This window comes from Syngnathus scovelli, chromosome 21 (assembly GCF_024217435.2).
Source record: "Syngnathus scovelli strain Florida chromosome 21, RoL_Ssco_1.2, whole genome shotgun sequence".
Lineage (NCBI taxonomy): Eukaryota > Metazoa > Chordata > Actinopteri > Syngnathiformes > Syngnathidae > Syngnathus > Syngnathus scovelli.
This window is the reverse complement of record NC_090867.1, coordinates 3,475,916-3,502,868: the sequence shown is the minus strand read 5'-3', so window position 1 is coordinate 3,502,868 and position 26,953 is coordinate 3,475,916. Positions and strand designations below refer to the sequence as shown.

Sequence of the window (26,953 nt, the reverse complement as noted above, 5' to 3'; positions counted from 1 at the left end):
CATTGGACACTTTTCTATTCTGTATCTTTACGTCTGTCTTCGTTGTGCAGTTCTCTTTGGGACAGTTATCCTGCCAACCACAAGGGGCGGTGGTTTAATTTTAGACGCTATAAAAATCAGAAAGTGGTAAGTGACGTAAGTTTCCGTTACGTATAATTGTTGAGTTTTGTATGCACTACGTACTTTTAACTAGACTTTTCTCTGTACTGAACCTTGGTAAGTGATTGCCAGCTCTTGGAGTTTTAGAATAAATAATTTATAAATCACGTTAAGTTCACAGAAAGTCTACTTGCTTGTTTTAATTGTGTTAGATATCTGTCGTTTTTGGGTAACTCCGGACCGTGGACCGTCCAGAAATTACTCGGTTTGCCGTCTGCGGTTGGTGGTTTCTTTACACTTGTGTTTTGGCACAAGTAAGACATTTTTAAAGAGCTAACTCATAATACTGCTAACACGGTACCACTATTCGGGTTTGGCGGGGGTCCCCCCCCCCCCACACACACACACACACACACACACACACACACACACATCATGTGATTGGTGCTTTTCCGGCCATGTCTGATCTAATTGGCTGAAAGTTCACGATAAATTTAAATGCCTCAACCCGTGTATAAAAGTGTCTCTGCACTCTCAAACTAAACATGTCAAGTAATCAATTAGGAGTAACTTGCCACCTCCAACATTTATGTTGTTTTTTTATAATGGCATATATTATTCCTCACATTTCCTGCCCCCTAAGGTTTTCGTTTTGTGATTAGTGTAAACTAAACTTCTCTTGAGTTTTTGTGATTTTCCTAATGGCGGTTTCCTTCAGCAGCACCTCCTCCTCCGTCTTCTCACCTCCCATTAATTGTCTCAAAGTGTGCGGACTGCTGTCTAATCCTGGGAGGTTTACAGAAAGACTGAGTGACGTTTAGCCTCACAGCAGAGCAGCTGATCTGCTGATTCAAACGGGGAAGCCTCCTAATAGCTGTTGGTAAGTCGTGGACATCGAGCTTTCTGGAATGCTGGATCAGAGTTCAGGTTGTTTGCGTGTGAAGAAAAGGCGGCCCAGACAGCTCGCTGACCCAAGGTTCCGAAAGGAACTGGGTTTTGTTATATTTTGTGAGGAAGATGTATGTCCCTGACATCTGTCTGACCTGAAATGAGCGTCGGTGACAAGGACGAGGATCTACACAGCTGGGGCTGGACTGACCTGTGTGTGTATGCTCATGTTTACTGCGCTGTCACCGTACTCGCTGTATTGGTCCATTTGCCTGGCCTTCACATGACTTATCAGATGAGAAGAGCACAGCAAAAACAACCTATATTTATGAGTGTTTTTGTTTACTATCTTATTGTTCAACAGATCTTAAATTTAAAAAAAATTGAAAGTCATTGTATTATTATTGTTGCTCAAGCTTAATAAAGCCTTGCTAAGGTGAAAATGTAATATCTAACAGTGAAAACAAAAATCTTGAAGGTCGTCAGATAACTAGTCGTAATCTTTGACAGTAACACACGCTAACTTTTCCCTGCTTGCTCAGCTCCGGTTACTGGTCACCAGCGTCCGACTCGGACAGCGAGCCCGGCAACATGTCCAGACGCACCCAACGTCTGGACAACAGCCTTCTGGATTGCAGACTGCCGCTCGGCAGCGCCTCCCTCAACATGGGAGGAAATGCCTGGAGAAACGCAAGGTCAGTCAGTGTTTACTCGTCTCACCCTTGCCTTAAAATTATTTTTCTTCTGTCCTTTCTCTCGTCCTCGTCTGCTTCCTAGCAGGATGTTGAAATCGCACCGTCCTATACAACAGTCCGCGTCCTGTTCGGAGTCGCTCCTCTCCTCCACACCTCGTAAATCCTCCAATCAGTCGCTGCACGCCGACATTACCGACGCCTCGCTGCTCTCGTCCTTGTTGGACAAGTCCTCCTTCCACGAGGCCTCCATGCAGGAGAGCACGGGAGCTGACAACTTTTGGGGTAAGAAGCAGCAAGGTGGTCTTAATTTTTCCCGACTTCTAAGAGGGTCTGTGCACTTTTGCAACTCTAATTTTAAATAACCTCTCCAATATTAAAAAACAAAACAAAACAAGGCTGTGGAGACTTTTTGTATCCACTGCACACTTTCACCCCCCCCCAGAGGGCACCATCATGGAGGAGCAGAACAGCACGGTGGCCGACAGCAGTCTTATTGGCTCCGACATCCGCTGTCGTCCCAAGCACCTGGTTCAGACGCCAACTCGAGTTTCCTACAAAGACGGCAAGTGCGGCGTGAGCGAGTGCAGAACTTCAAATGTCTTGTACGCGGCGACGCACTCATCCGTCCCGGAAGCCTCCACCATCTATTGCAGCGAGCGAAGACAGCCATTCAGAACAGGTGAGATGACTTGTGTCTTGGTGCTGCCCACTTTCCACTAAGGTTAAACATCCCAGCTATGTCCGGTGACGTCCCAACTGCCTCGGTTCTCGGTGTGTGCTTCTTGCAGATGTGCCGCAGCTGTGGCTGGACTCACTCCTGGTTGTCGCTAAGAGGGCAGCCGCTCGCTGCCGCTCCATACTCGCTCGTGCCTGGCGGATGTGTCAGGTTGACAATAAACATGACCGTCCTGCCTGTAAGAGGATTGGTTGTTGTTGTTTTTTTCACATTGGCAGGGAGTTTGATCTGGGTGTCTTAAGTGGATTCTGATTAACTCACCAACTTTTGAGGAACTTACAGATCCAGTTTCAGTGAGGCTTCACCTTCTCCACTAGTGTTGTTGACCCTCTCTGTCCTTGTTACCACTCACTCAGCTGTTTTTTAACTCTTGTTTAGATCACGTGCTGTTTCCCCCTCACACAAATAGGCTGCACCTCTTTTGACTTTGGCTGTTTCTGTGGAGAAATGCAAATCTCCCCCCAGTCATGGGTGCTGTGACAGCAACGGCGTGAGCAAGAATCTTTTTGTCCTGATTGCATTTGTGTTTGTTGCAGCTCGTACGGACCACGGCGGCAACATGAGCGCCAAGCAGAGGGAGCTTCACCCCAACGGATCTTTATGTAAGTTAACGCCTATGGTCTCTCATTAACCACTGACTGGCCCCGCATTGTTTTTGTTTTTTTTCCAAATTCATTCACCGCTGCCACTTCTAGGTGATGACTGCAAGGAGAAACAGCGCGCAGAGCAGACACACGTTGACGACTGCGGCTCGCCTTGGTCCGCTCGGGCCCGGGCGCTCTGCCGCTTGATATGGAACGTCACTGTGTTTACAGGTTAACTTGATGCCGCTGCTACTGCCGCCGCCTCAAAAGTTTGTTTTCTCCCTGGCCACAAAATTAGGTACAGCTGCACAATCTTAAACAAAAAGGAAATGTAACAACAATTCTGACATTCATTTTATAGTTATTTAGATATATAGATTGGGCAGGTTGTACCCTAATAAAGTGGCTTCATGCCAAATTGTTCCTCAATTAAGAAGGAGCCTTGTTTCTTCAGTATGCCGTTTGTGTTGGTTGACCTTACGGCTGTGGACCCTGACCAGGACAATTTTGTCATCGGCGTTTGCAGGTCATCGCCCCTCGTAGGCCAAAAGTTAATTGTTGAGCGGTTCATCTTCTCTTTCTGTCGCCAGTGTCTTCTTCCTAGATGCTGCGATGCCTGCATTGATTATGATCTTGTGATAGTTTGTGTCTGACATTTAATCAACCTCTAGTTGCTGTCCTCCTCCTCCTCTTAGCGGGTTGTAGAAAACGTCTCTTTGCATCCTTCTTCAGCTTTTTGATTTCAGCTCTTTATTTGCTTGCAAATGTATATCACTGTGACGTGTTCCTCTGTGCGTGTGTTTGTGCAGGTCGGTTGTCCAACCTGGGCGGCGTGTTCAAGTGGATTAGCAGACATGGTGACAGCCCTATGTTGACTCGGTAATTACAGAGTGCCCAATAACAATCTTTAGCATTCATAGCTGCTTGAGGTAACAAAGATCATTTTTCCATTTGTGCCCTACAGGTTGCCCCTCGTGCTCTTCTTTGTTTTTGTCATCCCCTTCAGTAAGTTCCTGCTCACAGATTACTTTATATCAAACAAAACTTTCAAGTATGCTCTTATGTCTTTAGGTTTGTGTTGGTTTGCCCTGGACAGTCTACCTGCTCTAAGCATCTCTGACAGCCCTGGCCCTGCCCTGTTGCAGGAGGTGAGCTTGACATTCTTAGACCACGTTGCCACTCCTGGCCAGAAATAAGTTTGTTTCAAGCAGCAGATGGAGAACCGCTCATCTTATCACAGAAAGTGGCGGAGTCGACACGCCTGGCTCATCTGGAGCGCAGCTTGGCGTTGCTTTGGGAGCGTGTGAAAGCTGGCGATCAGAGGGCAGAGCAGAGACACGGCGAGATGATCCGGATGCACACGCAACTGCGGCACAATGACCAGAGCAGCAAAATGTGGCTTAGCAGACTGGTGGAGCGCCAGCTGGCCCAGCTGAGAAGGCAAATGAATGACCACAAACAGCAGAGGGAGCAGGTGGTCAATTGACTTCTGGTCCTTGGAGAATTTGCCCTCCCGCAAGGGTCATGTTTAAATACTCTCTTAAACTATGACAGTGTGATGGTCACACTCTTAAGTTTTTTGTAGTGCTTCAGTGGTGACTTACACTTGCCTTTACTAATTGTTGTTGTTTTTGTTCAGGAGTTAGTTTGGCTGCAAAGCCAAATGTCTCGTCTAGATCTGGTGGAAGTGAAACTGGAGGCCCAGGAGGAGGTATGTTTTTATTTATTTTTTAATTTTAATTTTTTTTTTAATTTTGCCTCCTCCTCGTTCCCTCGTGAGCACACAATAACCAGCCTCACAAAATAAAAGCGTTTCTTTGGAAAAAATGGGTTTCAAATCCCACGATGACTTGCTGGCACAGGTGGGCCGCCTGGAGGTAACTCTGAGGGACATCAGGCGTGATGTGGACGCTCTTCTAGCATGTCAACAATTGGACCAGGAGACTGTGAGACAACTTCAACTTTGAGTAGTATTTAATTTTATTTTTTCAAAATTTTACTTTTCTCATTTTCTGCTCCTCAACAGATCTCAGCTCAGGTTCAGCAGGGAGTTCGTCTTGTGCTCTTCGGGAACGAGCGGTCCGAGTCCGGCTTCCACCACCTGCGGGCGTCTCTGGCCTCACTGGAGCGCAGCGTCCTCCATAACGTCAGCCATCATCTAGATCAGCGCCACCGTGAGGAGGCGCTTACTCGAGAGGTGCTGATGTCAATTGCTTTAACTTAAAAATTACCTGTTGAGAATCTTGCTTGAATATTTTTTTTGCAGTGTAACACCACATGATGGCTTGTTGCGTGTGTGCAGGACGTGAACCTGATAGTGAAAAATGCGTTGAGGCTCTTCTCCCACGACCGGACTGGCCTCGCGGACTACGCTTTGGAGTCTGGAGGTGGTGACAAATTGCTATGCTGTTTGACAGTTTTTTTTTGTTTTTGTTTTTGCTTTTTCAAATTCTGTCATTCTCATCCTACAGGTGGCAGCATCTTGAGCACTCGCTGTTCTGAGACGTACGAGACCAAAGCAGCACTGCTGAGTTTGTTTGGAGTTCCTCTTTGGTACTTCTCACAGTCTCCCAGAGTCGTTATCCAGGTGACGCGGACTTTTTGTTCTCACCATGTTGGATGCAATGAATAAAAAAAATAAAATAAATAATGATTGCATGTACAGTAATAGGGGTGGGCAATGAATGCAATGTCTAATAAATCTATATCTTGTTGTTCTCACAGCCCAACGTCCATCCTGGGAACTGTTGGGCCTTCCGAGGCTCAGCGGGTTTCCTGGTGATCCGCTTGTCAATGAGCATCCTCCCCACCGCCTTCTCCCTGGAGCACATCCCCAAAGCCTTGGCGCCCAGCGGGACGCTGCGCAGCGCCCCCAGAGACTTTCGAGTATATGTAAGCCTCGCCGTATACAAAGTCCTGCAGTGGGTCGGCATTTGAGTCGGGTTTGTCCTTCAGGGTCTGGACGACGCCGGTCAGGAGCGGGGGACGCTGCTGGGCTTGTACACGTATCAGGAGGACGGAGAAGCTGTGCAGACCTACCACGTCACCGTGAGTCCACGTTTGCACACCTGCTCTTATTCTCATCTACAATTAAGTTAACTTTTTTTTTTTAAATACACAGGAGGAGAATGAGCGTGCCTTCCAAATCATTGAGGTGCAAGTGCTGTCCAATTGGGGCCACCAGGAATACACGTGCATGTATCGATTCAGAGTGCACGGTACTCCCCGAGACACCTGAAGAGACTTGCTGCCTTGTTTGTTTACAATGCCCATTTTCTGATTTCATCCAAGCACTTTTTAATCATAAAAGGATGAAATCGTTGAACACACTGACCTTGTGGCCTTGAATGTACCGCAATTTCCCAAAGTTGCCTTCTTACAATTGCACTCAACTCAATGTTTTATTTATTTGGTTTTGGGTTAGTATTTGTGTCAAATGTTGGACCTTCTCTTTTGAATGTTGTCTTTTTGAATTTAAGATGTAAATAAAGATTTATACAACGTCTGTACTATAGTGCCCATATAGTTGACTCAAAAGTCCATGAAAATCCCTTAACAGCTCCTTTTTCAGTCCTTGGGCGGTGGTATACCAAGCGCAGTCTGCGTCCGTCCCGCAATCCCCCTCTGGGCCTGGCTCACTTGCTCCTCGACGCAATAGTCCTGCAGGAAGATGTGGGCCAGGTTGCGCAGGCGAGGGCTCTCGCACAGGGAGAAGCGCAGCATGCACTCCACGACAGCCACGTCGCTGATGTGCGGGTGTGACGACGGCGTTGACAGGTTCATGAGGGTGCTGATGGTTGACAAGACTGTCTCCTCCCGCGGACTGGACAGACAGTTTGTGACGAGAGGGATGGCATCGCTCTGCAGGATGAGGTCGCGACATTCCGGATCCATGCTGAGGTTGCACAGCCCCCCTGGTGCAGTCAACAGGGACAAAAAATATATTTGTTAATTATGACATAGAAACATGTTGTGCCATGGGAATCGGCACCTATTCCAAACTCCACAAAGTTGTCATTGTCTTCTGTGAGCATGTCCAGGAAGAGATCAGCCACCCGGAGCTGCTTCAGGTGCTCCATGTTCTTCGGATCGTACGCAAAGTTGGCCAAGTTAGCCAGAACTTGTTCCTTTGCCTCTGGAAACAAATAATTTGCATGCCAAACAAGAAAATTCATTATCAAAATGAATTAAAACACAATTATTCACAACACAAAACAACATAGTATCTCATCAGGTACAGACATAACCAATTATCTTTTTTACACAAAGCGTGCATACGCCCTCTAGCGGAAAAAAACATAAAACACAGGCATCATAATTGGCATAAACAAACAACAAACACGATACATTATAGTTTACCATCACAATCGGTGTCCTGAAACTCCGTGACGAGCGTTTGCAAATACTCGAAGCGGTCACATTCCTTCTTCGACATGCTAACTTTTAACAGTGTTGCTTTTCATTATAAGAAATAAAGTCGTGATTGGGTGACAAGGGCAATTAAGAAAAATATGTATAAATAAAACACGGCGAGGTTTTGTCCGTCTGTAAATACGTCCGAAGGTTGCGCGTTTCTTCGCACATTTGTTCCGCTTAAATAATAACGGAAAACCTTACAAGTTTGACCGGGCTTTAATCCAAATAAAGTACAGGATCTGTATTTTTACCCAAGTATATATTGTGAGGACTTTAAATGATTATATTGATCAATGATCGTTACTCAGTACTGCTGCCATAGAGTGCAAAGGTTGTCTTTTCTTTTTTTCCCAAACTTGTTCTTAAAGGACACGCCCTCTGCTTCCACTCCCCTTTTAGACTCTCTCTTCCTGGAACACATTAACCCCGAACACGTAAGTAAAACAACAGATTTTTGTAAAAGCAACGATAAACCTAGCGTAATAGCATTGCGACCAAACGAGCGGGTTTCGTATTGTTTCGATCGTTTCGCTGTTCTCCATCGCAAGTTGACGAACTAATAAGGCAGATGCTAAAAGGACGCTAACTCCCTCCGGGGTCGCAGGGGGGAAACAGAAGGGGCTGTTCTTGTTATGTAATGTCAAATGACATCAGGCGAATACATCGTCTCATTACATATTTCGAAAGGAAGTCTTTGTCATATTATATTTATTGCCAAGACGAGCTTGTGCAATGTAAGATTACGAAATCCACACGCCCGTGTGATGCTACCTTCCGGTGCACTTAGAATAATCGTAAAAGTGGAAATTACTAATTTCCTCGTACCATGGTCATCTTCCTCAAACTTATATAAATCTAGACTTACAAAGTCAAATGAACATGATAATTCAAAATATACAATAAACGTCACATATGCAGTAATAACAGCAAAAATAATGCATTTTATTTAATGGCACCTTTCAAATGTGAAACAACTATTGCTCCATTCATAGTGGTGTGCATGGAATAAAAGTAAATTATACAATAACAAAACAGTTGTGCTGGTGAAATCACAGTAAAAACAAATAAAAAATAATAAGAAAAAAAAAGGTGAGACTATGGGTAAGTAAGTGGACAAGAGCGCAATGTTCTCCAAATTTCTTCCTTTGGTTGCAACAGGCTGTTTTCTTGGCATGAGTATTAGTCAGTCACTAGCAACGGTTGTGGTATGTCAACAACAACCCAATGAAGGAAAGAAACACAAAAAGGTCTTGTGGAGCAGGAATCTATAGTGCTCTGTCAATATTTAGTCTTTTGTAAGCCTAACCGTAACTAACTCAGGTCAATTTCGCAACCAACCATATTTATCAACAGGTATTGCTTTGACATAAAAGAACTGTAAGGATTTGGGGGACCAGATAAGGAACTAAAATGTCACACTGAGCATGTTCCTGTTGTTGACATTTAAAGAAGTAGCTACTTCCTCTTACTCTCAGGTGGTGATGAGCTATCCAGGTTATCCTCCTCAGTCGGGCGGCTACCCATCACAAGGTGGTGGCTACCCACCACAAGGTGGCGGCTACCCGCCACAAGCGGGCGGCTACCCTTCTCAGGCTGGCGGATACCCGCCGCAAGCTGGGGGCTATCCACCCCAAGCCGGGGGCTACCCACCCCAGGCAGGCGGTGGCTACCCACCCCAGGCAGGCGGTGGCTACCCACCCCAGGCAGGCGGTGGCTACCCGCCCCAGGCGGGCGGTTACCCTCCAGCTGGGGGCGGCTATGCTCCCCAGGGTGGCGGCTACCCTGCCCCAGCTGGAGGTTTCCCGCCTCAGGCTGGAGGATACCAACAGCCTCAGCCAGGAGGAGGCTATCCGTCCATGGCAGGAGGTAACATCTCAAGTGCTTCATTTTCCCTATGGCTCCAATAAAAAAAATTAAAAAAATGTCTCGACTTGCAGGTGGTGCTTGGGGGGCAGCACCAGGAGGCTTTGGTGCAGTATGTAAAATCTTCCCAATACAATGAACCTTGTTTACCATGAGAGGCCATCACGTCTTTTTCTCATAGTTTTAACTTGACTGTCCTCTGTTTTCAGCCAGGTGGCGCTCCACAGGGATACCCCGGGGGGGCGGCGCCAGGCCAGCAACCTGTGCCCAACTACCCCAGCGGAGGCGGAGGCTATGGCGGCGGAGTTCCATCTAATCTTCAGGCACCCGCCATCCCTGTAAGATGACGCCTGTACTGCACTCCACAAATTTCCGCAGAGCAAAATGCACTTTTAATTGGAGCTTTTGTTCTGTTGGAAAAACTAGAAGGGCTACAGGGGCTCCATTAAGGACTTTCCTGGGGCCGATCCTCTGAGGGATGTGGAAGTTCTTCGGAAGGCAATGAAGGGTTTCGGTGAGTCACTTAATTTGACTTGGTGAGCAACTGTGACTTGTAATCCTGCATGTTCCATACCAATCTGCAATTTTTTTTTTTCCTCCTAGGCACTGACGAGAACGCCATCATTGAGCTTCTGGGAAGCCGTAGCAATAAGCAGAGAGTTCCCATGGTGGCAGCCTACAAAACAACTTATGGAAAGGTTTGCTGGTGTTCATCGTCGAGAAAGTTTCACCTCGCTTTGGCCGCCCTCTTGTTTTATTTGCCACATTTCCCAACCGCAGGACTTAGTCCACGATCTGAAGTCTGAGCTGACTGGAAACTTTGAGCATCTGGTCCTGTCCATGATGAAGAGCCCGGCCTACTTTGACGCATCTGAACTCAGAGAGGCAATCAAGGTTGGCAGGTTCCCACGTATTATGAGTCAAGACTATAATTTGAGGAAAAAAGATAATTCCATGGATACGTTCCCTTTTTTTGTCCAGGGTGCCGGGACGGACGAAGCTTGCTTGATTGAGATCCTCTCGTCTCGCTCCAATGCGGAGATTCGAGAAATTGTCCAGATTTACAAAGCAGGTTAGTTATCAACTTTAAAAAAAAACAAAAAAAAAACCGACCCGAATAAAGTGCTGCATGTACCTTTACTTACAAGTTGCCCGAAATGTTTCCAGAGTATGGTAAAAGTCTGGAGGACGCCATCAACAGCGACACCTCCGGTCATTTCCGAAGACTCCTGGTTTCTCTCTGTCAGGTAGATTTCGGCGTCGCCAATATTTGCCCTCCTCCAACCGGTCAAATCCTTACGTCGTTGTTTGGTTGCTTCAGGGCAATCGTGACGAGAGGGAAAATGTGGACATATCGCTGGCTAAACAAGACGCTCAGGTAACATCTTGCAGTCGTCTCCTTTTGCCTTGGCATTGCTTTCCATGTTCATGTTTTTGCGCATCTCCTTGACAGAAACTGTACGCCGCGGGGGAGAACAAAGTGGGCACGGACGAGAGTCAGTTCAATGCCATCTTATGTGCCCGTAGCAAGCCTCACCTGCGGGCAGGTAGCTAAACAGCTTATCCTAGTTTTCATTTGCCGTTGCTTGGAGAATTTAATTTAGCAACATTTTGAGGGAATTTTTTTTTTTTATTATAAAGGAATGATACAAACCTCTGATAGTGGCCTCTTGTTTTAGTCTTCCAGGAGTACCAGCAGATGTGCGGTCGTGACATCGAGAAAAGCATCTGCAGAGAAATGTCAGGCAACGTGGAGTCGGGCATGGTGGCGGTGGGTGAGTCAAGTGCCAATTTGGTAGACAGATGGATTAAAAAAAAAAAAAGCCATGTTTCTCATCTGCAATAGCAGCACCATGGTCAAAAATGTTAACATGTTTTCCTCCCCTAGTGAAATGCATCAAAAACACCCCCGCCTACTTTGCTGAGCGACTGCACAAGGCCATGCAGGTACAGGCATCATTTCACTAGCCAAGACACATAAACATTCCTTATTGACATTATGACGGTAAGTTAAAATGATGCTAATATATCAATTGGTTGAAAGGGTGCCGGGACCAAGGACAGGACTCTGGTCCGGATTATGGTGTCCCGCTCCGAGATTGACATGCTGGACATCAGGCAGGCGTACGTGAAGACCTACGGGAAGTCACTGTACACCCACATCTCCGTAAGTCTCATTGCCAGTACTTCAAAAAGCCTTTTAACTAGTAGCGAATGCCTCGAGATTGGAAAAAAAAAGTCATGTTTTCCTAATGTGTGTGTTGTCAGGGCGACACCTCCGGTGACTATAAGAAGTTGCTGTTGAAGCTGTGCGGCGGTAACGACTAAAAAAAGGAAGACTTACTGCATCACGAAGGCGGGACGTACAGTACATACTCAAAATACAACCCGCAGCAACGAATTTGAATCCTATATAGACGCCTTGTTATTATTTAGCCGTGTTTGTCGTAGCTTGCCAAATAGACGTCATTGATCGACATCTCAGAAGCCGCCTGAAAACAATCATAATTTGGCTCAGGTATACCTCAAGGCACCTCCGTGTTTGAATTGAATTGATTCTGGGCGGATGTTGTGATGTCTGCTGCCGCCATCTAATGGCAGACTATCTGAATTTCATTCGTCACTCCAATTTTTTACTTTGTACTTTAAAAGGCAGTTCATTAAGCACTCTTGCCAAGTCAGAAGTTTTCTTTTATATACTTATGATAGAAGCATTTTTGGGTCGCCAAAACATTTCAAATTGTGATTAATGTGCTAAATATCTGCAATTATTACTTATGCACTAACCTGAACTCCTCGTGCCTGCTAGCTTATGCAAAGTTAACACCACCGCCTTATATGTTTCGCTTTAGATGACTCAAACTGGTTTTCTGAAAATTCTGAGCCAGTGGACTTCCCTTGTTGGGGCCACTTGAGGGCGCTGTCAACACATTTCGCAACTGAATGTCTTTTTTCCATTTGACAATCGTTTTTAAGCTTGACATGTATGAAACACACCAACTAATATCATCGTTGTTATTTCAATTAAAAATACACACACAATACATCCTACCCGAGTCTGAGTCTTATATATTTTCATCCTTTCCCGTGCCGTACAGTACATATTAAAGGTGCGACCAAATGTTTGAGGACAGCCAGGCGAGCGAACGGCATCATCGTCGCTATAAATAGCGGCCATATTACGGACGCCTGGATTGCCCCATCCATGGGCAATACACATGACTCAGCTCAGCACCTTTTCCTTTTGACTAGCGCTCATCCATTATCAAACAGGCCAGCAGGAATGAATATTTGATATGGCAAAATATGGGAGGTTGCGGTGATACCTGGCTCGAAATAGACCATCCATAAAATTGTGTTAGATTTTGATTAAAGTCTTTATTCAATTATGTTGCTCTAATATTCTGTGACATTACAGGTTCTACTTTATATGGTTGTCATCACCCTGATGATGATGCCTGCGGTTAATTGTGTCATAATTGCCACAAACAGCAAGACTTGCCCGTCCTTTGTTCCCCCCCCCAATTTGCAGTCTTAGGAAGACAGCAGCGGCCCTGAATGATGGCACAACTTGCTCCAAGACAACAGTGTGACATTTACGCTTTTTTTTCTTTTACAGCCTTGCAACGCCCCCCTCTTGGGGAATGTGTGTGCGTGTGCCAATATATATGGACACAGCGTCCTGCATTGAACTGGATTTATTCCATATTATAGCTCATGTCATGAATGAATAAATGATTTTGATTGCATTGTTTCTTACGGATTTGACCATGTGCAATGCAATTATGCTGGGATTTCAATCCCTAGTTATTCTTAAAGATGACATTGTTGCAAGCTATGCCCGTGGGGGTTGCTATGATACGACGTGATGGATGTCTAGTTGTTTGTCCAACAAGGAGTCAGTCGCAATATTTGTTTGGTGCACTTTTTCCTATCTTAATGCTAACACACAATAAAAAATACCATAGACCAACTAACTAGTTTGTATTGAACTAACACTGTAACAATACTTATGGCCATATATTCTTTATCCTCTGCAAAACAATTGGTATTAGTGTAGTAGCTATCTAGCTATCGCGATAGCTGGCCGTACCTCGTTAATCTACGTAGCCGCGAATGTTGTAGCTCGACTCTATGCGTTGTGTTTCTATGCTCTGTTGACTGACTGTGCGCGAGCCAGGTGCGTCCAACCACGAAGCCCCGCCCTCTTTTAAACCCTAAAAAAAATCCCGTGCTTCAAAACACGAGTGCTCCAATTTCTTGTACTTGTCCGTCTCGTTCTTGCTCTTACCCTTGTTTTGAGCAAGTTGGCATTACTTTCTGCCCATTTTTCAACATGTCCCAACAACTGCCGTGCCCTTCGGAAGCGTCTCGGAGTGCCGATCGAGCGGGGCTTTGACGACGAGGGGAGGGACAGAAAAAGAAAAGGGGGAAAAAAGTGTTGTCATCTCGGCGCCGTCAACAAACATGGCTACTCGTCGTCTAGCACCAACCGAACCAGGTCGGCTCTCCTTTTTCTTCGTCTTCTTTTTCTCGCTAAAAGCTTCCAAAGTCTTTGGCCGAAGGATTTGATTAGCCTGAAACGAACCGAGGCTGTTGGTGGACGTGGTGGGGAGCCATGGATCCGCTGCACAGAGAGTTTCTGCAAAAGTGTCATCACAACTTGGCAGAGTCCGTCACCGATGCCGACCAGCTCGTGGAGGTCCTGTCCCGGGGAGGCACGCTGAGCACAGCCGAGCGACACGAACTGACCCGCGGCAGCGGCCCCGGCGGGGAGAAAGTGGAGCTCCTCGTCAAGATTCTGCTCCGCAAGGACCGAGACCACTTCGCCGACTTCTGCTCAGCCCTGGAGGAGACCAACCCGCACCTGCGCTCGGTGCTGCACACCGGTACCGGCACCACTCCCGGGCCACTGGACCACAGCACCGGTAAGACGCAAACTTGCAGGAGCTAGTCTCGAAATCGTTGTTGGCCAACTTTCATGCAGCCAAAGTGTGATTTGAAGTAAGGAGAGGTCCTTCATTTGAACAAAAGTACTCATTTGGTGCCATCTTGTAACTTCTGTAGGCAATGACAAGTCATTTTAGAGGTGTCAAAAGAGAAAATATGCCTGTGATTGGTGACCAGTCAATCACGGGGTCTATCCAGCGTCTGCCTGTTTTAATGGAGCTAAAAGTCAATCTAACCATTAGGCAAATCAATAAGTCCTGCATTGCTTTGTAAGGACAAAGGGTCAACATGTACAAACACAAAAGAACATTTTGTTTTGCTTCCTTAACTGTGAAGTTCAGGGAAATTCACTGGCAATTATTGGGAATTTAATGAGATGTTATTCAAGCGTAAATATCAATATTTTGTTTTGTCATAACCAGCTCTCATTGCTCACAGGCGAGGGCATCGCAGCAGATGAGTGATTACCGTATTTGCCGGTGTATTGGTCGACCTTTTTCGATCCAAAATCGACCGAAAAAAATCGACCTCGACTTATACACCGAGTCATAAAATTTAACTTCGTATTCATCGCTTCAAATGTGATGGTAACCAAGGCCGTTTCTCATGCATCTCATTGTGCGTGGGTGTGCGTCCGTCAGGCTCATCAAACAGCGAGAAACTGAATCATTATAAAGCGTTCGTCGCATTAACACGCATCCTCAGCAACAATTTCAAATATTCTCACCTCAATAACGGACATCGAAAGCCAGGCAGCGACGATGACTGCTAGGGGGAAGTACTGGGTATTGAGCGAATGTGCGAGTCATCGCGCGTCAAGCAACGACAATAACTACCGGTACGTAAACATTCAATCGCCATGTCTAAATGAATGTCGTTGGCACTTAGAAAATATTCGCCAAACTTGGCCAGACTTCCAGGGAAAGAGGCCGAATTTTCACTTGTTCTGGCCGACCGGAGGAACCAGCCGAGGCGGACACTTTACGGCGGTTGAGTCGTTGGCACTTAGAAAATATTCGCCAAACTTGGCCGGACTTCCAGGGGAAGAGGCCGAATTTTCACTTGCCGACATGGGGAACCAGCCGAGGCGAACACTTTAGAACCGGGCGGCGTGCGCGAGCTCGCCGGCTGCTGGAAGTCGAATGAGGCTCCGCGATCTCCTCCGCGGTGCTTATAAACAGCCGATCCGCTCCGCGGGAGGTATTCCCGGCAACTTGGCGCGTGCGCATGGCCTCCCGGATGTGCCGGGCGGCGTGCGCGAGCTCGCCGGCTGCTGGAAGTCGAATGAGGCTCTGCGATCTCCTCCGCGGTGCTTATAAAGAGCCGGTCCGCTCGGCGGGAGCTATTTCCGGCCACTTGGCGCGTGTGCACGGCCTCCCGGTGGTGCCGGGCAGCGTGCGCGAGTGCGCTGGCCGCTGGAAGTCGAATGAGGCTCCGCGATCTCCTCCGCGGTGCTTATAAAGTGCCGATCCGCTCGGCTTGGAGCTATTTCCGGCCTCCCGGTGGTGCCGGGCGGCGTGCGCGAGCTCGCCGGCCGCTGGAAGTCGAATGAGGCTCCGCGATCTCCTCCGCGGTGCTTATAAACAGCCGCATGCGCACGGCCTCCCGGAATTTGAACACATTTCGTCAATAAATTTCGCATATTGAATTTTGAAGTTTAATATAATGCAACAATTGAGCTCGACTTATACAAAGGATATATCATAAAATCGTAAATTTCCGTCGAATTTTAGGGGGTCGACTTATACACCGAGTCGACTTATACACCGGCAAATACGGTAACAAAATAACATTGATGCAAATTTGGCAGCATCCACTCTGCGACTGCACTGTGCTGTCAGCGAGCTTTAATGGCGAGGTGCCAACGATGCATGCCTACTGCCCGCATTTATTCCTAGGAAGACGGGCGTTGCGCTGTGAGCTTCCCTGGCCGGCTTTTGACCTTTTTTTTCTTTTTTTTTTTTCTTTACCGTGTTTCACAATTAGGCAGCACACGTGACAAGCTGTGGTGACGATGTGCTAAAGAACAGCAAAAGTGGGCAGAGTCAACAGGGCGGACAGGTTCTTCCGGTGTGTGCGTGCGTGCAAAAGGAGCGAACAAGGCGTGAAGATACTTTCTCCGGGCTTGCATGTTTAAAATCATTTGCAAAAATGGTTGTGTCCTCAAGGCCGTGTGCTTGTGTTGCATTCAGCCATGTTTGGCCTCTCCATTTCAGCCACTTTGATTTGTATTCAGGCTTGACAATAAGGACAGTGTTGAGCCTTTCCAGCTGACTGCCTTGCTAACAGAGTCTCCCTGCATCCAGTGTCTTGTGTTTGTGTCTCTCGCGAGTCACCCGGTGGGCTCTAAAGGAAGGGGGGAGGGGGGACTTCCACCAGTCCACCGTGTCATCTTGTCAGCGTAGATAAAAGGCCGCAGCCTCTTCGGGGCCCCGGTTGGTCGCTATTCAAGGTCGATAATTAGCGACGCTCACCGGCCCGATCGGGGAAAGTCCCTCCTTGGTATTCCCCTGGCTGGCTCTTTGTGTTTTTGTGGTCCTTTTGCTTTCTTTGGAGGCCTCGAGATGTTCGATCCGAGGCTGCAGATGGTCACCCTGTTTGTGTTTTTGCTTCCCGGCAGGGTCGGCGTCCAGCGTCTTGTCCGCCATGCCCTCGGATTCCGAGAGCAGCGGCTCCCTCAGCAGCGCCGGTGAGTTAGTTGCGTGGTGAACTTGGCTCCGTTGAGACTGAGCAAGCACATGCTGCTGATTACACAGATATGAGAGGGATTTAGTGACGCCGCGCACACATGCACACAGAGCGGCTTCTTTTGCTCACTCCACCATGCCGCCTGAAATAAAAGCCAGCTTTGGGTGACGGCGCCAGCGCATAAAGTTATGCCAGATAGATTCCTCCGACAAGTTCCAAGGAGTGGCTGCTTGCGGTGCTAGCGTCTCGCCCATTTTCAGGTACGCCAACTCCGACCTCTTCACCACCGCCGCCGCCGGCCTACGCAGATGCTACGCGGCCGCACGACAAGAGGGAGACGCTCCTGTTCCAGCTGCGCCACGTGACCCGGGAGCGCGACGAGCTCCGCAAGCGGCTGGCGCTCTCCTCGCCCGGGAGCACTTTTGACGACTGCAGGTAGTCGCGGCGTTGCGGCCCGAGTGTAAACAAAAGCGGCAAGCGGGTAACCACGGATGTCTGTCTCTCTTCAACAGGCCCAACTGGAAAGCAGGCCACGACTATGAACGTCTCAAGCTGCAGTGCATGAAGGCCATGGCCGAGCTGCAGTCGCTGCAGAACCAGCACAGCGGCACCCTCAAGAGGTGCGAGGAGGCCGTCAAGAAGGCAGACTTCTACCAGTGAGTGCTTGTTTTTTTATTTGCAGCAGATTGCAAGTTTGGAAGTAACGCCCGCCCGCACGCCCGTATCAAAGAAGACACGCCAGATGAGGCTCTGTAATTAGCGTGCGGACCCAGATGCTACAGGCGCAGCATTTCTTGTCGCCTCCTCGGGCTTAGGAATAAAAACGGAAAAGGGAAGCCGGCCGGTGGGTTTGTTTGCGAGCGCTCCCCTCCCCAGCGACATCTGGCCAGACATCGGCGGCTCAAGATAATTATTGAGATTATTGCCGTGCTTAAGCCGCTCCTTCTCGTTTACTTTGCGTGCAAAGTCATGGCATCAAATCAGAATTTTTTTTTCCTTGAATGTTGTTATTATGATCTTGCAACTTTGGCTTGACTGGATTTTCATAAGCTCCTCTGCTATAGTTGAGATTTGCTTCTCTTTGGATTGCAGTTTTGTTTCTCAACTTGATTTTGCTGTTTTGACCTGTTGTCACGCACAAGCCACATCAATCACAGAGTTCATTTCACGCACTGTCCAAGTTGCATAAGAGCATCATTTGAAGTCATTAGCTTGGTAATGAGCTCCAAGAGAGAACATCTGGCTTTTTGACATACTCAACCACACTGACTATTTTTAGCCTGCCCAACTTCTGGGAAAACTATCTTCTCTTTGCCACTAACCTGTTTGCTCCGTTGTGAAATTAGCAAAGTGCGTTCAGACAAGCCAACCTCTCTTTTTGTTGTTGTGCAGGACAAGAGTAAAAACAGATTCAAGACATTTGACCATTTAATCCGCACATTGATTTACGTGTCACGAGAGGGCGGACATTTGACATCTGATCTCGTATTTTGTTTTTCAGCACGCTGCACAGCCGGATGGCGGGCGAGCACGGCCAGCTCAAGGATGAGCTGGAGGCGCTGAGGCTGGACAACGTGCAACTGCAGCGCCAGCTCGACCACGCCAAGCACAACTGCGAGGAACTGCGCCGACTGCGAGACGACCACCAGCAAGAGGTGGCCGACATGCGCCTGCTGCACCGACAGGTAGCCGGCCAGCGGGGGGCGCCGAGCTCACCATGGAGAAATGATACGTCCGTGCATCCCCTTGACTTTGCGCCTTCGTTTCTAGGCCATTCGGGAAGGCTCCTCGGATGCCCTCAACAAGTTGTACGACTCGGCTGTGGACAAACTGGAGAGCGTGAGGAGCGACTACGAGGGCCTGCGCAAGCGCTACGACGACGAGACGGCCGACCACAACGCCGACCTGAGTCGCCTGGACCATGCGCAGGAGGAGAAGCGGCGCCTTCAGAAGCAGCTGGACGTGCTGACCAAGCAGAGGGACGCCGCTGTCCTCTACCAGCAGCAGTATTCCTCGTCCATACGCACGTACGTAGGGGAAAGGGGGAAAAAACACTGGTGAGTATGTGACTTCCTCTGGCCCGCTCCAGGTTGGACCAGCAGGAGCTGTCCAAGGCGGCCACGCAGAACGTGGAGCTTCAGCGCGAGATGGAGCGGCTGCAGTCGGAGGCCACGCGCTTCAAAACGCAGCATCTTAAAGCGGCCAAAGAGTGCGAAAAGTACAAGGACGAGCGCGACTCGGTCATCAGCGAGTACCGGCTGATCATGAGTGAGCGCGACCAGGTCATCAAGGAGGTGGAGCGGCTTCAGTCCGGGCTGGAGCTAGCCGAGGCTAAGCTCAAGAACACGTCCTCGGAGCGCCGCGTGGCCAACGAGGAGCTGGAGGCTCTCCGACAGGTAATCAACCGACTAAGTCGACCGCTCCCTGGTGGCCGTGGAAGGTGCATCAACCCATCAATATGGACGCTTTGTCACTTTTAAGGAACTGGCGTCGTCGCTGATGGACAGGGATCGAGCACTCTGCGAGAAGAACGAGCTTCTGGAGAAGTACTGCCACGAGGTGAAGGACAAGGCGGAGGCGCAGAAGGAGCTAAGCCAGGCCTGCAAGGACATGGAGACGGTGCGTGAGGAGCGAGACGTGGCCCGCAAGGAGAGGACCGAGGCCATCGTCCAGCGGGACCGGCTGCTGCGCGAGTATTATCAGGCCAGACAGGTAGCACGCAGACGCCAGATTGATTTCCCCCCCCCCCCCCATGACCATAATCCCTTCATGTCTCTCATATAATAGTCATATTTTTTAGGGTTGTCCAGCTGCTGGGACGCTTCCACTCATGTTTTTTTTTAATCCATCAGAAAATAATGCCATGACTTTTGCCTTCTCTGGAGGTCAAATAATCAATCCCAACAATAAGCGCCACAGGAATCAGTTCCAGCACAGGCTAAATTAATGCTTTCCCTAATGCCCTGTTAATTTTCTCCAGAGCAAGGCCAATGAGAGATTGCTCCTTAATTACATCACAGCTGACCTACTTGTGAATGTGTATGACCAGAGCTCGTTACATTGGCATCCTACGTTACTTTTGCGCTCTATCCAATCGGCGTCTTTTCCCAAATGCAGAAACAAGACTCGGCCACTATGGACACAGAGCGAGCCAACAAGGAGATCGAGATGCTGAGGAAGCAATACGAGGCCGTGGGCCAGGAGCTGAAGGAGGCTCTGCAGGAGGCCGAGGTGGCCAAGTGTCGTAGGGACTGGGCCTTCCAAGAGAGGGACAAGATCGTGGCGGAGCGGGAAAGCGTTCGGTGAGTTTGCGTCCTTTCTAAAGTTTTTGTGGTTGCCACGCGCCCAAAGTGAGTTTGCCGTCCCCGTCGCAGCACCTTGTGCGACAACCTGAGACGAGAGCGTGACCGAGCCGTCAGCGACCTGGCCGACGCGCTGAGGAATCTAGATGACACTAGGAAGCAGAAGAACGACGCCGTGCGGGAGCTCAAAGAACTCAAGTGAGTGAAGGGGAAAATGCGTCGCCCAACTATATCGGCCTCACGTCGTCAACGTTGTGAAGGGACAAAATGGAGGACCAACTGGAAAAGGAGGCTCGCTTCCGCCAGCTCATGGCTCACAGTTCGCACGATTCCGCCATCGACATGGACACGGTGGAGTGGGAGACGGAAGTTGTGGAGTTTGAGAAGCGCAGGGTGAGTCCAACGCCTTTGTTTGTTTTCATCCGCAGCCACTCAACAAGTCGTGTGTCTTTTGTTTTCACGTAGGAGATGGATTTGGAAGCGCTGGGCTTTGACATCGCCGAGGGTGTGAACGATCCTTATTTACCGGGAGATTGTGGCGTCTTTGTCACTAAGGTGGACAAAGGAAGTCTCGCGGAGGGCCGCTTAAGGTAAGCGAGGATTTGTTGCTTCCCGTTGTCAAATAGAAGACAATTCAATTGCATGTAGGGTGAACGACTGGCTGCTAAAGATCAACAATGTGGACCTGACCAGCAAAGACGGGAAGCAGGCCGTCAAAGCCGTGCTGAGTGGCGAGGGCGTGATCAATATGGTGGTCCGCCGCAGGAAGTCGCTGGGGGGCCGGGTCGCTGCTCCCGTCCAGATAAACCTCGCGGGACAAAAAGGTTCGCAACAATCTGCCCTGTTCTGCTGCTAACCGAATCGAAACGTACCACTCTCGCTTGTCCTCTCAGACTGCGGCATCTGCCTGGAAAGCGGAGTCTTTGTCGCCTCGCTGGCGCCGGGCGGACCGGCGGTCCGAGACAATCATCTGGCAGTCGGGGACAGGCTGTTAGCTGTGAGTGTGCCGGGCTTCAGGCATTATTTTAGCCTCGTGGGGAAAAAAATAAAAAACAAACTAACTGACCTAACGTTTCAGATTAACGGCATCCCGCTCGATAACAAGTCGCTGGCCGAGTGTGACGCTCTGCTGAGGACGTGCCGCGAGTCGCTCTGCATCTCCCTCGCCAAGGTTGACGGCTGCTCACTTCTAAAAAAAAAAATAATAATAATCTTTTTTTAAACAAAATACAAGTTGATCCATTTGAAAATAATGAATTCATATTCAGTATGTTTGGTATGTTCATGACATTTCTGATTTGTTTGTGATCAGTTCCTGCCGCAGAGCTGCTCCGGCCAGAGTTTATACGAAACTCTGAGGGACTCTGAGAAAGTCTGCAAAAGCTGCCGTAGTGCCGAACGCACGCAGGCCAACAGCTGTGCTTGCGAATTGGGGCGCGGCGATGACGATGGAGCGCGTGGTGGCGGCGATGTCGCCGGCCTTCCTGGCGACTCACTGCACTCCCGCAGCCCCTCGGAATCCCTGGCGGACTTCGGCTACAGGAGGCGGGACTTCCACCGGCGGCCCTTCACCTTCACGCCCGCGTTGCCCCACTGCGGTGCTCCTGTGCCAAAGGCCGGCGGCGGCACTTGGCCCAAAGTCATCGGCGGAGCGTCCGTTCCCGAGTGCGCGCAGCTCTCCGTCTACAAGAGAGCCAAACAACGCAAGTCCATCTTTGACGCAAACCCTTTCAGGAGAGCGGAAGCGCCTCCAAGTTTGGACTACGTCTCGCTTTCTCAGCTGCCCAGGCACTCGCCACAGAGCTCGCTGGCCGAATCCTCCCGAGGTCCGCCCAGTGACGCGTTCAGGTTTAAGCACTCGCAGCAGAGCAGCTCAGCGTCAGACTCCGCCGTTCCGGCTTCTCCCGGGCCCATCATGGACGGGGAGGGCGATCAGCAGCTCTACTACTCTGCCGAAGCTCCTCAAAGAGAGTCCAAGACGCCGGCAGACGATGACGGGAGTCCACACCAGGAGCCAGACAAGAGAAGGTACCGGCCCAAATCGGCACCGGCGCTGCGGCGGAACGTGACGCCACTGCGTATCCTGCCTCCCGTGCAGGTTTGTGCAAAACACAGGAAAGAAAGTTGCAAAATAAAATTAGCTGCATCTCATGTTGGAGTCAACGATATCATCTGACCGCCAGATTCACAATTTCTCCAACGACGAGCACTCCCCCGAGCCCATGGATTTGTTGCGCTTCTCCCCGATGCGAAATAATCGCTACAGCATGCACCTTGCGCCGCCCAGCTACAGCAGCGCCGTTGCACGTAAGTCGGCAAAACGTCATCCGGCCGTGTTGGAGTAGTTTGTCTTTCCCACCGCTGCCGCCTGTTTATAAAGTGACCATCATCTTTCAGACCCGACGCAGCGAGGTTTAGCTCCGAGTCCAGCGAAGATCTCGGTGACGAGGAACGCCATCTACCTGGGCCGGAATAACCAGATGCAGAGCGGCAACTCCAACGTCCACGTGCGGTCGCTTGCAAGGTGCCGTCCGTCTGCTGCGCATTTTTCAAAATGTCTTGTGACATTGAATTGAATATCATGACGGCCGCTTGACGTTTTAGCGCCCAGCGTCACGGTCGCCACAGTGTGGACCTCTACCACAAGCTCGCAGGGGACGTCAGCGAGAGCAGCCCGACGCCTCACGGCACCAACTCCCTCCCCTCCAGCGCCAGACTGGGTACTGTATAGACGCAACAATCTTGAAATACTTTTTTTGTTTTGCCTCGCAATGACTCGTTTGTGTTTTTTAGTCTCCCTGAGCGCATTGCAGTACAGGGCCGAGCGCATTCGAATCCCACCGACTGGTTACCCGTGCTCCACTGGATCCGATGCAGGTATGGACTGCGCTTCAAATGATGGACAAAGGTCTGGGAGCAGACAGGAAAAAAAAAACAAGTATATCACGTGGCGCTTGGCCACCCGCAGGCTCCCGTTCCGAGTGCAGCTCGCCCGCAACGCCTCCCACGTCCCCTGTCGGCCCGGGCGCCACGTTTTTTGTCAGTAGCCAATCGGCGATCTCCGTCCCCACGCGGCTCAGGATATCCACCACCCGGAAGGACGGGTAAGTTGGCCCCATCTCGCCGCTCGTGATGGAAGCAAAAAAAAAAACATCATCAAATGTGTTTTGGGTCGTCCCCAAGGCCGTGTTTGGAGGAGCCGCGCAACTTGACGGTGCAGAAAGGAGCCGAGCCGCTGGGCATCTCCATCGTGAGCGGTGAGAACGGCGGTGTCTTTGTGTCCAAAGTGACTGCGGGAAGCATCGCTCACCAAGCTCATTTGGAGTACGGAGATCAGCTCTTGGAGGTACAAAAAAAGTGAGGAGGGCGGGTGTTATATTGATCGCCGGTTTGACAAATGTGGCTTGTGTCCAGTTTAACGGCATCAATCTGCGCAATGCCAACGAGCAGCAGGCGCGCTTGGTGATCGGGCAGCAGTGCGACACGGTCACCATTTTGGCTCAGTACAACCCTCACATGTTTCAGCTGGGCAATCACTCACGATCCAGGTAGGCACCATCACACGCCGCGCTCCAAAGTCATCAACTGACCGCTACTCTTCCTCCTCCACAGCTCTCGCATGGAGTCCGTCGGCAGCCGGCCGACCCCGCGGGACAGCGGTGCCAGTACCCCGGACGAGCGCTCCTTGAGCGACAGCGAGCAGGACGAGAGCACGGCGACGCCCCCATCCACGCGGGCCGCCACCAGGTAACGCTTCATCATTAGTAGTCACCGGTATTGGGTAAGCCGGGGAATCTGGAAAATCATGTCGTGCTCCCGGCCAGGCTTCCCGTCGGCGCTTTGCCTCGTCTGGTCAGGCTGAAGAGGGTCCAGGGCGAGCTGGGAGTGCAGATCTGCGGAGGCAACCTCTACGGCATCTTTGTAGAGAGCCTGGATGAAGACAGCCCTGCTCAAACTCTCGATGGCCTTCTGCCTGGAGACCTGATACTGGAGGTATCTTCAGCAATGTCACGTTTGTATGCTTTGTATTGATTCATGTTCATTCTTTTTTTTTTTTTTTTTTTTTTTTTTTTCTCCCAACAGTACAACCGCATCAGCATGAAGAACAAAACCAAAGAGGAGGCTTATCTGGAATTGTTGAAGCCGGCCGAAACGATCACGGTCAAGGTTCAAAACTGCGTGGACGAGCTCGCTGCCGTCAGAGAGCTACCCGGAGATGGATTTTTCATCAGGTATGCAAAGTCAGGACATTATGACACTCTGCCAAGTGTGGAATTGGCGGAGCGGGCCACGACTCAGTGGGCAAAAGTTTGCGTGTTCCGCCAGATCACTTTACGAGAGAGTGGCCGACGTGGAGCTGGAGCTGAGCTTCAAGAAGGACGACATCCTCTACGTGGAGGACACGCTGCCCAACGGCAACTTTGGCTACTGGATGGCATGGCGCCTTGACGAGAAGGCGCACAAGTTGGAGAGAGGGCAGATTCCCAGCAAGTTCATGTAAGTCAAGCCTGAAGAGAGAAGGAGAAGCGCTTCTCATCTTGACCCACGCCGCTCTCCCAAGGATGGACCAGGAGTTCTACAGGAGGCACGGCCTGGCCGATGTCAAGGACGACTGCAGCGGCGGCAAAAGCATGTCGGCCGCCGCCCGGAGGTCCTTCTTTCGCCGGAGGCTGAAGCACAAGCGCAACGGATCCAGGGACGGCAAAGACCTGATGGCGTCCGAAGCCATGATGTCCGATTACTTGCCCATGGCCGAAGGTGAGACTTCTCGTCTCAACTTGGTTTCCGACGGTACGAAGCCAATTTTGTTTGTTGCTTGCCATGTGGATCAAAATGTTGCTGCAAATAACCAACGTTTTGTCTCATTGCCTACTCAGATGGCGTGAGCCTCGTGTATCAGCGGGTGCAGAAGGTGGAGTGCTCAGCCCCCAGACCTGTGCTGATCTTGGGGCCACTGGCCGAGGCCAGCAAGGACATGCTAGTCAACGAGGCGCCCGCCAAATTCAGTCGCTGTCCACCGGGTAAGCTGCACCGCCTGCCGAGCGTTCTTGGATGCTCGATTGAAGATTGAAAGCGTTTGCGACATCTCGTCACCGTTTCAATATCAATTGGCAGAGATCATGAAGGCGTCCCAGCAGGCTATTGAGCGAGGCGTGAAGGACTGCGTCTTCATCGACTTCAAGCGACGCAGCGGCCATTTTGACGTCACTACCGTGGCGTCCATAAAGGAGATCACGGAGAAGGTAAATGCGGTACACCTTGTCCACCGTACGATTCCTCAAAACGGGAAAGCCTTCATGTCGATTGCGTTTGAAACATTGTCTGGCAGGACTCTCACTGTTTGCTCGACATTGGGGCACATGCCATTGAACGCCTCCACAGCGTTCACGTCTACCCCATCGTCATTTTCATCCGCTACAAAAATGCAAAGCAGATCAAGTGAGTACAAGCATAGCCTGTTTTGGTCGTTTTTTTTTTTTTTTTCCCCCTCATAATCAATCACAGCATCTCACAAACCCAACAAATACTACCCAATAACAATGCCAACCCACAGGAAATTATATCTTTTTTAAGCCTCCCCTTCCGTCCGCGGCCGAGTGGCAGCTGTCCAGGGAAAGCCCAGTCGGGAACCCGTGGTGTCGGTTCACCGCGTGGGCGGCGAAAATGCTCCCCCCCCCCCCCCCGGACACGCAGCGGCCTCCAAAGCCGAATGGGATCTTGGCGACCTTGCGCTGGCACGCTAACGCGGGTGGCTTGACGGCGGCGCTCTCTTGTGCGTCCTCAGAGAGCAGAAGGATCCCTTGTACCTGCGGGATAAACTCTCGCAGAAGCTCTCCAAGGAGCAGTTTGAGGCGGCCCAGAAGACGGAGCAGGAGTACAGCCGCTTCTTCACAGGTCCAAACTTGCACATTGACCAGAAGCACAACTCTGAATTGTGCACTTAATCCAGCCACAAATTCCCACCCTCATAAATAACACCCAAGCACCTCTTTTTATTTTGATCAGGTGTCGTGCAAGGCGGCAGCGTGTCCTACATTTGCACTCAGATTGTTACCATCGTGGAGCAGGAGCAGAATAAAGTTCTGTGGATCCCTGACGGAGCGCTGTAAAACGAGTACCGAAGAAGAAAAAAAAAAAAATCTGCACAACTTTATCATCGGGGTAAATGAACTGCTGACGCCACTGCCCGCGACCTCCACACACACACACACACACACGCACACGAAACCAGAGTGATGTACTGTACCTCAAATAGTTGTTGACGCTCGTATGGAATACGACAGCAATATGCGTTTCTATCTAGAAGCACTCAACACAATCTGGAGCACCTTCGCCCCGCTCACCGGATATTTGTCTATTTTTATCAAATCATGGAGATGGAGCTTAATGGTATTCAACATAGCAGACTTTTTCCCCCCACCCTCTGTTCATCATTTCAGGCCTCACATTATGATGCCAGTGTGCCACGCATTTTTAATATATTTATTTCTACGCTACAAGTGTAATACAAACCGCATAACAGCAGCTTTTCACTTTGTGTGTGTTTTCTACTTGAGTTGTCAATTGCGTTTTGCATTCTTCCTTTAGCTGGGTTGCATTAAAGGGATGTTTGTCGGTTGTCCTGGTTAATGACGTGCATCTTCCAACATTTCATCTGTTGGAATAACAATCATCTTTTTCTTTTGACTCTGATTAAAAAGGGTACGGACGATGACATGGTCAAATTTCTTT

The 26,953-nt window shown here is 49.7% G+C and overlaps 4 protein-coding genes across 8 annotated transcripts; 3 read left to right on the top strand and 1 right to left on the bottom strand.

Moving 5' to 3' along the window:
• Nucleotides 1-130: 130 nt before the first annotated feature.
• LOC125991099 (SUN domain-containing protein 1) lies at nt 131-6,511 on the top strand. The gene is made up of 21 exons (XM_068649380.1): nt 131-216; nt 821-979; nt 1,530-1,682; nt 1,765-1,964; nt 2,125-2,361; nt 2,471-2,596; nt 2,955-3,020; nt 3,114-3,233; nt 3,457-3,528; nt 3,812-3,881; nt 3,967-4,007; nt 4,074-4,150; nt 4,243-4,476; nt 4,642-4,713; nt 4,865-4,948; nt 5,029-5,199; nt 5,305-5,389; nt 5,474-5,589; nt 5,727-5,894; nt 5,958-6,050; nt 6,124-6,511. Exons 3-21 carry the CDS (start codon nt 1,579-1,581, stop codon nt 6,238-6,240), a joined length of 2,253 nt encoding a protein of 750 aa, XP_068505481.1. The 5' UTR covers nt 131-216; nt 821-979; nt 1,530-1,578; the 3' UTR covers nt 6,241-6,511.
• Nucleotides 6,385-7,558, bottom strand: armc7 (armadillo repeat containing 7). Its single transcript, XM_049758725.2, has 3 exons — nt 7,362-7,558; nt 6,994-7,137; nt 6,385-6,916 (listed from the first exon to the last, which is right to left on the bottom strand). The coding sequence occupies exons 1-3, from the start codon at nt 7,435-7,437 to the stop codon at nt 6,570-6,572; spliced, it is 567 nt and encodes a 188-aa protein (XP_049614682.1). The 5' UTR covers nt 7,438-7,558; the 3' UTR covers nt 6,385-6,569.
• Nucleotides 7,559-7,711: 153 nt separating this feature from the next.
• Nucleotides 7,712-12,327, top strand: LOC125991103 (annexin A4). Its single transcript, XM_049758673.2, has 15 exons — nt 7,712-7,852; nt 8,894-9,284; nt 9,356-9,393; nt 9,491-9,619; nt 9,708-9,795; nt 9,885-9,979; nt 10,062-10,175; nt 10,263-10,353; nt 10,449-10,528; nt 10,603-10,659; nt 10,735-10,828; nt 10,961-11,056; nt 11,170-11,228; nt 11,326-11,448; nt 11,550-12,327. The coding sequence occupies exons 1-15, from the start codon at nt 7,712-7,714 to the stop codon at nt 11,607-11,609; spliced, it is 1,656 nt and encodes a 551-aa protein (XP_049614630.1). The 3' UTR covers nt 11,610-12,327.
• Nucleotides 12,328-13,482: 1,155 nt separating this feature from the next.
• On the top strand, nt 13,483-26,936 carry LOC125991082 (disks large homolog 5). Of its 5 annotated transcripts, none has more exons than XM_049758595.2 (33): nt 13,484-14,209; nt 16,852-16,920; nt 17,180-17,354; nt 17,432-17,575; nt 18,421-18,604; nt 18,690-18,946; nt 19,009-19,315; nt 19,401-19,631; nt 20,037-20,221; nt 20,294-20,419; nt 20,482-20,614; nt 20,687-20,811; nt 20,915-21,045; nt 21,115-21,218; nt 21,300-21,392; nt 21,534-22,319; nt 22,405-22,528; nt 22,619-22,745; nt 22,826-22,941; nt 23,015-23,098; nt 23,190-23,325; nt 23,405-23,567; nt 23,636-23,769; nt 23,834-23,968; nt 24,046-24,214; nt 24,305-24,453; nt 24,548-24,718; nt 24,783-25,012; nt 25,099-25,242; nt 25,337-25,464; nt 25,551-25,660; nt 26,007-26,116; nt 26,228-26,936. In XM_049758595.2, exons 1-33 carry the CDS (start codon nt 13,900-13,902, stop codon nt 26,329-26,331), a joined length of 5,694 nt encoding a protein of 1,897 aa, XP_049614552.1. In that variant the 5' UTR covers nt 13,484-13,899; the 3' UTR covers nt 26,332-26,936. The 5 variants fall into 5 exon arrangements, with proteins under 5 accessions (XP_049614550.1, XP_049614553.1, XP_049614552.1 ...); XM_049758594.2 differs by having other exon boundaries at nt 20,870-21,045; nt 24,783-24,979; XM_049758592.2 differs by having other exon boundaries at nt 20,870-21,045.
• Nucleotides 26,937-26,953: the final 17 nt, after the last annotated feature.